The sequence below is a fragment of the Podarcis melisellensis genome (genome assembly GCF_964234715.1).
Source record: "Podarcis melisellensis genome assembly, chromosome: 14".
NCBI classification, from domain to species: Eukaryota; Metazoa; Chordata; class Lepidosauria; order Squamata; family Lacertidae; genus Podarcis; species Podarcis melisellensis.
The window spans coordinates 26,845,386-26,857,461 of record NC_138546.1 but is presented as its reverse complement, the minus strand read 5'-3'; the positions used below and the strand labels follow the sequence as shown (position 1 = coordinate 26,857,461).

Genomic DNA, 12,076 nt, shown 5'->3' with positions numbered 1-12,076 from the left:
TACACTTTATAGCAACATTGAAAACATTTGGATTTTGTGTATGTCTTTATCATAGTGTCTACACAGGAATTAACATTTGCTGATATTGTAGGTCAGGAGTGGGGAACCTGTGGCACTCCAGATATTTTTAGCCTCCCAGCTTCTATCAGTCCCATCCAGCATGGGCAGTGGCCAGGGAAAATGGGAATTGGAGTCCAACCACATCTGAAGGTTAGCCACCCTGCTGTAGATTGTTTTGCACAAAGGTTTATGCACTACACATTTGTAGTGAGGAAAACCTTGTCTTATGAGCATTCCATTCATTCCAAAAGTGTATATATTTCATAGCAGTTATTTTTTCTAGTACATTACATTGGTACCTTGGTTCTTGAACTTAATTTGTTCCTGGAGTCTGTTCGACTCCCAAAACGGTTCGAAAATCAAGGTGCGGCTTCTGATTGGATGCAGGAGCTTCCTGCACTCAAGCAGAAGCCGCATCGGACGTTCGGCTTCCGAAAAAGGTTCACAAACCAGAACACTTACAGCATTCGGGAGCCGATTTGTTCGGTAACTAAGCCGTTTGGGAACCAAGGTTTGACTGTATTTCTCTTTTGGAAGCATTGAAAAAATATTCAAGTTGGTCAGGGGAGAAGGTAAGGGTGCATTATTGGGAGAAGTATCCAACTCTAGAATATATGTGAGGTTGTGGATCTTCTTTCTGATTATAGATGAAACGTGGGCCTGGCATTAAATTGGCCTTCTCCAACCTGGTGCCCTCCAGAAGATGTTGGACTACAACTCATATCATCCCTGACCATTGGCCATGTTAGGTGGAGCTGATGGGAGTTTTATTTCAACAACACCAGCTTGGGGAAGGCTGTGTTCATGGCTTCTCAGGAGAGGGTGGGGTGTTTGTATTTTCCAAAATGGATGAGTAGAGTGATCCTTCCTTTTGCACACTCAAATCTCCTCTTATTTTCCCATAGCATCCGATAATAGCCAGCGGTTTCGGGAAACCTGCTTTGCATTTGCCCTGACTCCACAGCAAGTGCAGCAGATCAGCAGTTCCATGTAAGTGGTAGTGATCTTTTGACACCTTTTAGTCCTGTGCATCTGAATTCTGAAATGCATAAACCATTTGAGAGAGAGACGGAGAGACAGAGAGAGCGTGTGTGTGTGTGCGTGTGCGCGCGCGTGCGCGTGCATAACTGTAAGATTGAAAAACAAGACAGATGTTTGGAATTTAATAACCGAAAGTGAGTTAAAAGAGAGTGGTAAGAGTAGAAGTGCAAGGGAGAGCTACAGTAATTTGGGAAAGGGTTTTTCTGTATGAGTAAATCAGGAGGGATTTGGAGATGGAGTATCCGTCATGGGAGTGAGGACATATTTTTATTTATTTACATGTTTTAGGGGTTTATACCCTCCCTTTCAACAAACCAAAATTGCAAGAAGAACTGTTAATCATGCAACACAGTGACCCACTGGTCCCATGGTATAGTCTGCAGGCACATGAGGCCACCACCTGGCTGCAGCTAAGCAGGTCCAGGTCTGGTCAGTGCCTGGATGGGAGACTACTTGGGAGCCGCAACTTTGCTCCCTTGGATTCCATGTCAGAAGAAAGGCTGGATATAAAATGTAAGAAAATAGGTAAGTAAGTAAGCAAGGAGAGCAATCAGTAGAATTAAAACAGGTTGGGTTAAAAGGCTCAGGAAAATAAAAGAGCTTGCCTGGTGAGCCTCCCAAGATGGATCCCAGGCTTTTTGAGGGTGTTGAAGCGTAGGCCTGTTTCCCAAAGCAGCATATGAAAGCACATTAGAGTCCATTGCCTGAATCGTTTAATGCGTGCTGGCCCAAAGCTGTTTTTATGGAATTACTATTATGTGTTCTGTTTGCATAATTGGGCAAAGTGATACACATTACAGGAAGCACTGCAGAGGTCAATTGTCAGTGAGCTACAGGATCAGATCAAAGGTTCATTTGCTCTAGCATCCTGCAAAGGTTGGTGTGTGTGTGTGTGTGTGTGTGTGTGGACAGTAAGGTATGATCCTGGCAAATAAGTCCAGTTCTGGTCAGTGATTCAGCATAGACTGTGAGTAGCATGTTTAACTTTTGAGACCTTTAAATACTCAGATCTTGCATTGGTTTATTGCAATGTACAGTCTTTAACTGATGTCTAATGTCTTTGCTAGGGATATTTCTGGAACCAAATGTGACTTCACTGTGCAGGTCCAGCTAAGGTATTGTTTCCCTACAATTCAGTCTTTGTTTTGGTGGACTTTGCCCCCCCTCCCTTAAATTCTCTACCAAGGATGGTTGAGATTTGCATATATGATCATGCTTATTTTACATAAATTTTATTTGCCCTGAGACCTCTGGGTATAGGGTGGTATATTAATAATAATAATAATAATAATAATAATAATAATAATAATAAATATTTATTTGAAATATTTATTGGAAATAATAATAAATATTATTTCCAATAATTGTGGAAAGAAGCACAATAACTCTATGCACTGTAAGCTCCATGCACACCCCCTTCCTAGTAATATTGGTAAACAGAGAAGCAGCAGTTCCTCATTACTTCCTATGTTGCTTTTACTTGCCTGTGGCAGAAGAATTGGCTGCTGCTTTGATTAATTCTGTCATTATCTGCCAGAGGAGGACTTGCACCTTGGTGTGTGTGTGTGTTCACGCACCTTCAGGGGAGAGGCTGTATGTGTTGTGGTTGAGAGTGCTTGATGCAGCCCAGTAGCCATTTCTAAATCGATGAGACCTAAAGCCCCAGAATGATGCTCTGTGCTAGTAGCTATGCCTTTTGATATCTGTGTGTCTTGCATCTGACATGCTTCTCACTTTACTAGCCCCTGATTCACTTGTGGCCCCACAACTCCTCTTCCCTCTTTCCACCCTGAAACAGGATCTGTGTTCAATGGATTCAAGAAAGACAGAGACAGGGAAAGATTGTTCACTGCTACCGTGCTTTCTGCTTAACACCTTCATGTGCAAACATTAGCCTTTTAAATCCATGTCTGAGTTTCAGATTGAGCTAAAGGCAGGTGATGGGGAGAATCTAAACTTCACCCTCTTTCCATCCCCCAATTTGCTAGCTGTTGATTTATTAATGTGGGGTATAATTGAGTCTCCTCAGGAGCATGTAATTTCATTCATTCTGTTTAGTGATGTTTGTTGAAAGGGTTGTAGCAGCCTCTTCCTCTGAATTCATCCCTCTGCCTCTTGAGGTCTGATCTTTCTTTTGTCAGCATCTTGGATAGGGAGGTGCCTGCAGACCCGCAGAGGAGAATCTAGCTCGTGCAGCAAGCACTGATATCAGGAAGATGAATGGAATTGGAGTGTGGCTGAACTGAAGCTCTAGAATCTTGACTGTGTGCGCCAGCAGTAATTAGAGAGAGCTGCAGCCGCGGCAGCTGTGGAGGTGGAAGAGGGAACAATAGGAAGGAATATCGCCATTGGTTGTAAGCAGCTTTCATAGGACTACGTTAGGTGGAAGAAGCCTGTGACAGGCTGCCTGCGGCACGAGCCCTTAACCACAGGGGTTACATGCAGGATCCATGGTGGAATCCATGGTGGATGGCTCAGAAATACTTTTTAACGGCTTTCTGTTTTACTCTGTAGCTTAGTTGGGTGCACCATCCAGAGAAGTTTTATGATATGAGATGGCATACAAATGACATAAAATTTGATTGGGGGCATTAAGCAAATCCTCTTCCCAATGGTGGCGATACCTTTTTAGGTCATCCAATGATTGAACTAGAGGACATGGTGCTCTGATGTGCATACAGCAGGTGTTTCCCCATTTTTGATGGGGACTGCTCCACACAATCTGTGGAAGACTCCATAAGAGTCTGTCTTTTCAGAAACATCTGTCATTCAGGGAATGAAGCTTTTGTGCTCCCCCCTGGGGGACCCAGTCTTGCTTCTCTTCCAATAGGAGTCTGTAGCCTGTCTGATTTATTAGCTTTTGAGCTCCCCAAGTTTCAAAGTCTGAAATATTTAATTCACATTATACCTTACACACTTGGTAATTGGATGCAAAATAAGATGTATGTAGATTTTCTTAGCTTACATAATTGTGTTTTTCTTTCTTTCTTGGAGTGGGCTCTATGCCACCATATTGACTCACGTAAAGTTGTGATTGTGTATGTAAAGTGAGAAATTGTGGGCTTACTGTACAGTGATAGAGCTGGTGGAAGCATAGCTGTCTGGCCTGGGTTGATGGTATTTGTTGTCAAAACTATCTGGAGGGCATCAGATTAGTGAAGGCTGCTTCAAAGCACTATGGGACACTGGCTCACAGATAATGATATTTCCTCATGTCACTTGTAGTATTTACAGACCCTGTATAGAGTTTAATATAAAATGTCCCTGAACTCACTGTCTTGTCTTTAGGTTTTGCTTATCTGAGACCAGCTGCCCACAGGAAGATCACTTCCCACCAAATCTTTGCGTGAAAGTTAATGGAAAACCATGTAGCCTTCCTGTGAGTATCCTCAGAAATTTGGCCAATAGTTAAAGATGCTTTCTTGGGGCGGGGGGAAAGAAAGAAATTGTTTGGGGGATATTGAAGTGAATAGTGGTGTCTTGAATTGCACCGGATAATTCAAGGCAATGCTACCGAAGTCTTGTATTGAAAGATTCAACAAGTGACACACAAGAAAAGCAAATGAGCTCTTCTGTGACTCCCACTTAACAATGCTTCATTGCCATTTGCCATTCACACCCTCGCTCACATATAGACTGGGGTCTAGGGAAATTTAAAGAGAGCAGGAGTGGGAGATCCTGAGAGGGACTTCGGAATCGTTTTACTCTGTATTTCCTGTCCAGTTCACTCCTCCTCCTGAGAGGTTATAGGAGGATATCAGGGACTGGATGTTGTTTCCCATTCATTAAGAGATGGAAGGCAGTGAGTAAGTAAGGGGAGGCACTGGTCATTGGGCATCAGATGCTTGCGTCTCAACCTCAGTTCCCTATCAATAAAAGGGAAGGTCATTCAAGGACAAACAAGGGGGCAAAAGAGAAGTTGCTTTGCATATTCATGGTGATGTATGTGTTGTTTCAGGGCTATCTTCCACCAACCAAAAATGGGGTTGAACCAAAGCGACCTAGCAGACCAATCAACATCACCTCACTTGTGCGGCTGTCCACGACAGTACCAAACACAATCGTTGTCTCGTGGACTGCAGAAATAGGAAGAGTGAGTTACAGTTGGCTATCAGAGGGGTGGGGGTGGGGTGGAGTGGGGGGGCTGTATGCATCTGTAGAAATTCATGGAATTTGACTAGTACTGTCAAGATCTAATACCTTTGTGGAAATCTTTCTGTAGTTTCTTACACTTTTATGTACTGACTATATCTTAGTTTACCTTGCTACATTTGAGTAGGGACCCTGAATGGACTGTATGTAGACGTGTAAGAGGGATATGGAATATAGACAGATTTATTTATGTGTTAAATTTGTTAGTTGTTTACAAAAAAAAATACATAAATTAAAACCAGGGTGGAAAAACCATTAAAACGCCCCGTACATTCTAAAAGGCCACGTACAGTTAAAAGCCAAAGATCTGCTTAAAATGAAATGTTTCTGCCTGGTGCCTGAAAATATTCAGCGATGGCACCAGACGAACTTCCCTCCACAGATTGGGAGCTACCACTGAAAAGGCTCATTATTTTGCTGTCACCCTCTGGACCTCCCATGGAAGTCCACGGAAAAGGGCCTCAGATGTTGATTGCAGGTTCCAGGTTGGTTCATATGGGGAGAGGCAGTCCTTGAGGTAATGGGTCTGAGCCACGTAAGGCTTTGTAGGTCCTTGATTGAGAAATAGAAAGCTTAGATAAGGAGATGGAGAAAGGATGTCAATATTGGATTTCCAAAGACTTACTGTAAGCAAAAGAAGAAGCAATCCCAGTGCCATTGCTTGACTCCATGCAGTTAACATTTAGAGCCCCCACATAAATTAAAGGGTCATAGAGCTGCATGGCACATTCAGTTTGGTAGCCACAAGACTCAAACATGATTGCCTTCTGGAACTTGTAATTAATTCTACAAGGTCTCATAGTGGGCGTTGGTATTTGCAATACCATCTGGGACTTTCAAACACAGATTTCCAGTCTGGATCAACGTAATTCAGGTAAAGGCATAATAACCTTGTTCCAGCTTCTATGCCATGTGACTTCTCTTCCCCACCCACCAAAATTTCCATCAAAACTTGCTGTGGGCAAGTTCCACGCTCTGTGGATTCAAGCTGTCAGTAAATAATGCTGTTAATTAGCAGCTCTTGTCTTTTGCCCTAATTGAAGCATTAAATAAACATGTAGCCCTCTACAAGTTTGATGGGGAAAACATTTATAATAACATACTAAGCAATGCTTAATAAAGAAAGGTTTGGCTTTGTTATATCTGGCCCTGCTTTTTTTTAAAAAAGCAATGCTGTCTACAATTGTGGAATCATAAAGCTGGACAGAATTGGATTCAGATTCCAGCAGGATCCTTTGTGCTTCTAAAGACCTTTGCCTTGAGAAATTTGAGCTCAGGAGAACAAGGCTTTTAGATCAGAGGATGTAGCTTCTAGGCAGCCCTGAGTCCCCAGGTTAATTTTTTTTAATTAAGCACTATCACCCTCCTCTGCTTTCAACTCGTTTTGAGGCTTTCAGGCAGGGCAGCAGGAGATTTAGCTCTAATGTATCTAGCAAAGACAGCTTGTTTGGAGTTCTTAAAAGTAATTTCTGCTACACAGAGCAATGCACTGTTTGTCAAACTTTCATAGCATACACAGAGGGAGGAGGAGCACACCAACAACAGGAAGGTGGAAAAGCAATAAGGTGCACACATATTTTGATAAGAAATCAGCATCTTCAGCTGTCTTTATTGGGGCAATCTGTGGAACACAAGCTTTAAAAGTAAATAAACTTTTCAACTGCATCACTAAAAATTCAATGCCTCCTTTAATGGAATGTCATCACAACCAACATCTTGAACAGAAGGAGTGACGATAGGAACCCACTAACATACCATCTTGCCTCAATAGCCGAGTCTCTTGAAGAATCAGGTTTTTCTGTTTACTGGAAAATGTAATTGGCAAACTAAGAGTACTGTGATGTCCATGACTTCAGAATTGGCTAATTTTATATGGGTGAATTCGAAGAGAAATTGATTCATTCACCTGACAATCTATTCATTGACACTGTTAAATGGTGGTGACGTATATAGGTTTTTCTACTTTGGAAGTGGATGTTTCTGTACCATCTGCTTATTATATTTGGATTAGCTGAATAGATAATTTTATTTTTCACTTCTGTTGTATTCTGAGAGTAGCCAAATTATTTTTAGATGTTTATGCCAAAAAGAATGGCAGATATAAATAATAAATAAAGGAAACTGCCAATTTCTTCTTTGAAGTTAGAAATCATTTTCCATATAGTCACAGCATAGGAATTCTGTAAGACAGTGCTAGCAGGCTTGCATTTGGAGTAAATCAATATATTTATTACTTTGTTTCTGATGTAACAGATTTACTTTTTAATTCCCCTGCATTGACTTTGAAGAGATGTTTAAATTAACTTTGCTGTCAGTGCCAATACATTTTGAAGCTGTTTGTAAACCACAGTTTTTACATTATTCAATGTTAGTGTTGCATCTGCTGGTACAAGAATATCTTTCTTAAGCACATTATAAAATATAAAATAACTTTATGTTTTAAATATTAGAGAAAATGGGCTTGTTTTACCCTTGATTTTTTTTTTTACAAAGTGTTTTTATAAGAGTATATTGTAGGAGTAATACATGCTTATGGTTAGTATTTTTAAGGCTTCTTTTACATTTGTGTTATGCTTGTAACTGTACTTACACCTTATGCCTTTATGTCTCTTGCAAAGACTTCAGTGTGCCATTGTTCTGCCTGCCTGCCAAACTGTGATCAGTTGGTAGATTTTGGAGTGGGGAAGGGGAACATGCGGAGTTTCCCTAATGGTCACAATTGTTGAGTTAGTCATTGCAATATTATTATCATTGGGTGATAGTTAGTCTCAATTGGACGCACTTTTTTTGGTGTTCTCTTGTTCCAAATTCACTGCCAACTGTGAGTTGATAAGGTAAAAGGCTTCATGCAGGGCACGCCTACTTTTATCCTGATTCTTCGCACAAGGTCTGTCTTTCGACCCTGAGCAAAAAAGTAAAAGCACCTGCCATGTTTTCCCCTGCTGGAATGGTGTAGATAGACATAAATGAGAGTTGTGTTGCACATGTTGCCAGTGAATTTTGCCTCTGGTTCCTGAGGGCTGAAAAAACGCGGTGGGTGGATGGGATTTGGACACATTAAAATAAGACGCATGTTCATTGGCCAAGCTGATTCTCATTTGTTCTTGCTTTTTTTCTATTCAGAATTATTCTATGGCGGTCTACCTTGTCAAGCAACTGTCTTCTACAGTCCTGTTGCAGAGGTTACGAGCGAAAGGCATCAGGAATCCTGATCATTCTAGAGCGCTAAGTATGTCCACTTCATGCATATTCCTTATATAAATGTCCAGATAGATAGACACAGTGATAACTATTCCTCATGCAGTTAATGCTGCCGTTTGTGATGGGGGCCTGAAATGTTCAGGGTGCCCAGAATGAAAGTTCTCTCCACGCTCTGATAATTCTGCCGCATCTGGGGTCCACAGTTTCTGTGGAACCCAGCTCTTAAGTTTCCTTTGCAAAGAAAAAACCTCAGAATATAAAGCCTCCTGAACTGGAGTGGGCTGGTCTGCTTGCTGTTTTTTGGGGGGTTGCTGAATCTTGGAAGTGAATGTTTGAGTGTGTGTGCTGGATTTAGGATTACCCTTTATGCAGCCAATGAAGTGGACTGTGGACCACAAAAACTGAAGTCATAATGAATTTACTAGTCTCTTAGGTGCCACAAGATGCTTTATAGTTCTTTCTGGGTTGGTGTTCATTCCAGACCTTTCTCCTTTTGCTCATTAGTTAGTCTCAGTCTAGGACCGTTTCTGCCTCCATGACTTTCTCTCCCTTTCCCACCTACAGTATCCCATGGGTGAAAGGTCAGTGCCTGGTGTCTTGCTGTTCTTCCACCTGCCAGCTGATCTTGGGGCTTCTAAGGTGGCAGAACATCCTAACTCCACCTACAGCAAGTGATGGTTTCTCCAGTTAGGATTCCTGTGCTGCTGATCTTTCCAGCCTTTTTAACCAATGTGCCTGATGGATCTTTTAATAGTTCTTTTGTTCCTCTCCCCACCCCCATTTCTTCTTTCCTTGACAGTCAAAGAGAAACTAACTGCAGATCCTGACAGTGAAATAGCAACAACCAGCTTAAGAGTTTCTCTTCTATGCCCAGTAAGTCTTAACTTCCCTAAAGTGGCTTTATTTGCTGTAGCAATGCCAATTTGAATAGAAGTTGAAAACCCAAGTTTAATTGATGCAAAGGGTCTTGGTGTTCAGGAGGGTAGAAGTCTGAAACTGGCAATATCCTCTTGTGAGAAGGGCAGGTAATTGGTATGGAACAGTCTCCCATAGCCTACAGCTCTTGTCAGCCTCAGCTGCCTGTAGAATGGGGCAGAAAGTTTCAAGTCAAATTTTAGCAGGAAGGATCTCTTTCCACTGTGAATGTCAGAGACAGCCTTGTCCAAGTTATGCCCCTTGCTGGATGTTGCAGTCCAGCAACATTGGGGGGCGCACCCAAAGGGTAGCCAACCCTGTCCTAAAGCAACCTCATTTTCCTGCAACCTGATAGTGGGGCATCATTGCCAGTTCTTGACTTGTAAATGGGACAGATAATTTAGCTGAGATGTATCAGAGGCTGTCCTTCGTCATGCTGAATGTGACAGTGATAAATTTGTAAGTTGCTTTACAGAGGTGAGAGGTATTTTTCTCAATCAGAGCACACAATCGCAGAGATGAAACCTGTGAACTCTGAGGCTGTGAAAATGGTTCTGTAGTGTATGGTTTTTGAAATAGGACTTGGACCAAATTGTGACTTGAGATATTGGGCAATATTTACACCAGAGGTGTTGATCAAAGAGACTCCACTGGGAAGATCATATTGGGGAGGTGAACTGATTGCTGCTCATGCAGACTGTGAAAGGAGAGTGTGCCTTCCGCTCTTATGTGTAACCTGAATCTCTTGCTTGACTTACCTGGAGTTACATGATTTTAAAATGCATCTCTCTTAAGCAGAGTCCTTTGTTCTTTTTTTGTAAATCAAGGCATAGAAAGAATGCTTTTGCTTTTTATTTTAATAGCTTGGTAAAATGCGGCTGGCGATACCCTGCAGGTCCCTGACTTGTTCACATCTTCAGTGCTTTGATGCCACTTTGTATATTCAAATGAATGAGAAGAAACCCACCTGGGTTTGCCCTGTGTGTGACAACAAAGCTCCTTACGAACACCTAATAATTGATGGGTAAGTACTTTTTGGAAGCCAGTAAAAGCTGGGTATAGTGAAGCAAGTAATGTGCCTGGAAATATTTTTGCCCTTTTTGTAAAGGTCTGAAACCACTGAGGTTGTGTGTTTTTGCCACCTCTGATGGATTTCAGAAGCATGAATGTTCCTTATGTGCAAATTCCTCCATGCTTTCTGGGTGAGATTCTAAGGAGGTTCTTTTTAAATAGGTTGTTTATGGAAATCTTGAAATACTGCACAGATTGTGATGAAATTCAGTTTAAGGAAGACGGAACCTGGGCTCCTATGAGATCAAAAAAAGAGGCACAAGAGGTTACTGCATCTTTTAATGGAGTGGAAGGTGAGTTACTGAAGTCGACTTGCTAAACTGTTGCTCCTGCTTTCTGACTTTTTCATTTTCTCCTCTTTGTTCTGGCTCATGATTTTGGTGCTTTGTAAGTGTGTAATTCCTAAGTGCAGACCTTACAATTAAGTCCTCTTGAGGCACACTGTTCTGGAACAGGTTGATTATCTAGATCAGCCTTGGGTCTATTTGGAGACCTCCAGATGTTTTGGATTACAACTCCTTTCAGCCCCCAGCATCGTATGGCTGTTTAACTGTATTTTAACACACACGCACGTTGCAATTACCAGTTGGGACTTCAGCACTGGACTGGTCTCTTTCTAGGTTGCTTAAGTTCTTCTGTGGATCATCAAGTGTCCTCTCATCAGTCAAGCAAAAATAAGAAAGTTGAGGTGATTGACTTAACCATTGACAGCTCATCGGATGAAGAAGAGGAGGAGCCATCGGCCAAGAGGAGCTGCCCTTCCCTGTCTCCTGCATCACCCATTAACAATAAGAGGTGAGGAGACACTTAGCTGCCTTGGGAAGTGGTGGGCTGCAGCTCAGCGCCCTCGATGTGAGGCTGTATAGGCAGAGCTCACTGTTTCATTTCATGGAACTTGTAAGCCATCAAAACCTTTCAACTTAAAAGCATTGGATTGTATTCAGCTGAAGTTATGTTCCGAGAAGACTCTCTGAAATTAATGGACCTCGGTCAGTCAGATCCATTAATTTCAATAGGCGTGTTCTGATTATGACTAACATGGAATGCAGACAGTGGCATTTTAATGGCAAATGTGGCCCTTCTGTTGCTTCTTTTTCCCATAAGAAAGAAAGTTGTTACCGGTTCTGGCAAAAAGACTGTATCCAATGCATTTTTACAACAAATAATAATTGAGAATTTCCCTGAGGCAGTACAGTTTCTGGACCTATAACAAGTATTGGGGCAATTGTGGAAGCTAGATGACACCTCTGACATTGTAACCAAGGTGATTAGCTAATCAAAATACAGTAGGGTATTGGCATGAGTGTATTTAATATAAGAATATATTTTGTTTTGGGAAGCATAGAAATACCCTACTTCAAAAAATTGCCTTTAATGATGAACTAACTGTACAGAGTCTTTTATGGCTAAGTTGCATGAGGGAGGGGGGTGGTTTCTGTTATGTGTGACTTTTTGTCTTGAGTTTCCATAAACAGGAAGTCTGAACTAGTTCACTCCCTGCCTCTACCCCTACCTTGCTGAAATTACAATGCCCATTTCCAGTTGCCGGAATACTTAAAGGAGGCTGGGAGTATAAAACCGAGTGAGATTTGAACCCCAAGCCTTCAGAGGTGCTCTCAGATATCTTCAAGTATTT

The 12,076-nt window shown here is 41.8% G+C and overlaps 1 protein-coding gene across 3 annotated transcripts in view; it reads left to right on the top strand.

The window, feature by feature from the left end:
- Positions 1-12,076, top strand: part of PIAS1 (protein inhibitor of activated STAT 1) — a 51,346-nt gene that overhangs the window by 31,790 nt on the left and 7,480 nt on the right. For all 3 annotated transcript variants that reach the window (XM_081888286.1, XM_081888288.1, XM_081888287.1), the window contains exons 3-11: positions 966-1,050; positions 2,169-2,216; positions 4,390-4,480; positions 5,060-5,194; positions 8,377-8,482; positions 9,254-9,327; positions 10,233-10,393; positions 10,603-10,733; positions 11,061-11,235. In XM_081888286.1, coding sequence (XP_081744412.1) covers positions 966-1,050; positions 2,169-2,216; positions 4,390-4,480; positions 5,060-5,194; positions 8,377-8,482; positions 9,254-9,327; positions 10,233-10,393; positions 10,603-10,733; positions 11,061-11,235 — 1,006 coding nt within the window. The remainder of the gene's footprint in view (positions 1-965; positions 1,051-2,168; positions 2,217-4,389; positions 4,481-5,059; positions 5,195-8,376; positions 8,483-9,253; positions 9,328-10,232; positions 10,394-10,602; positions 10,734-11,060; positions 11,236-12,076) is intronic.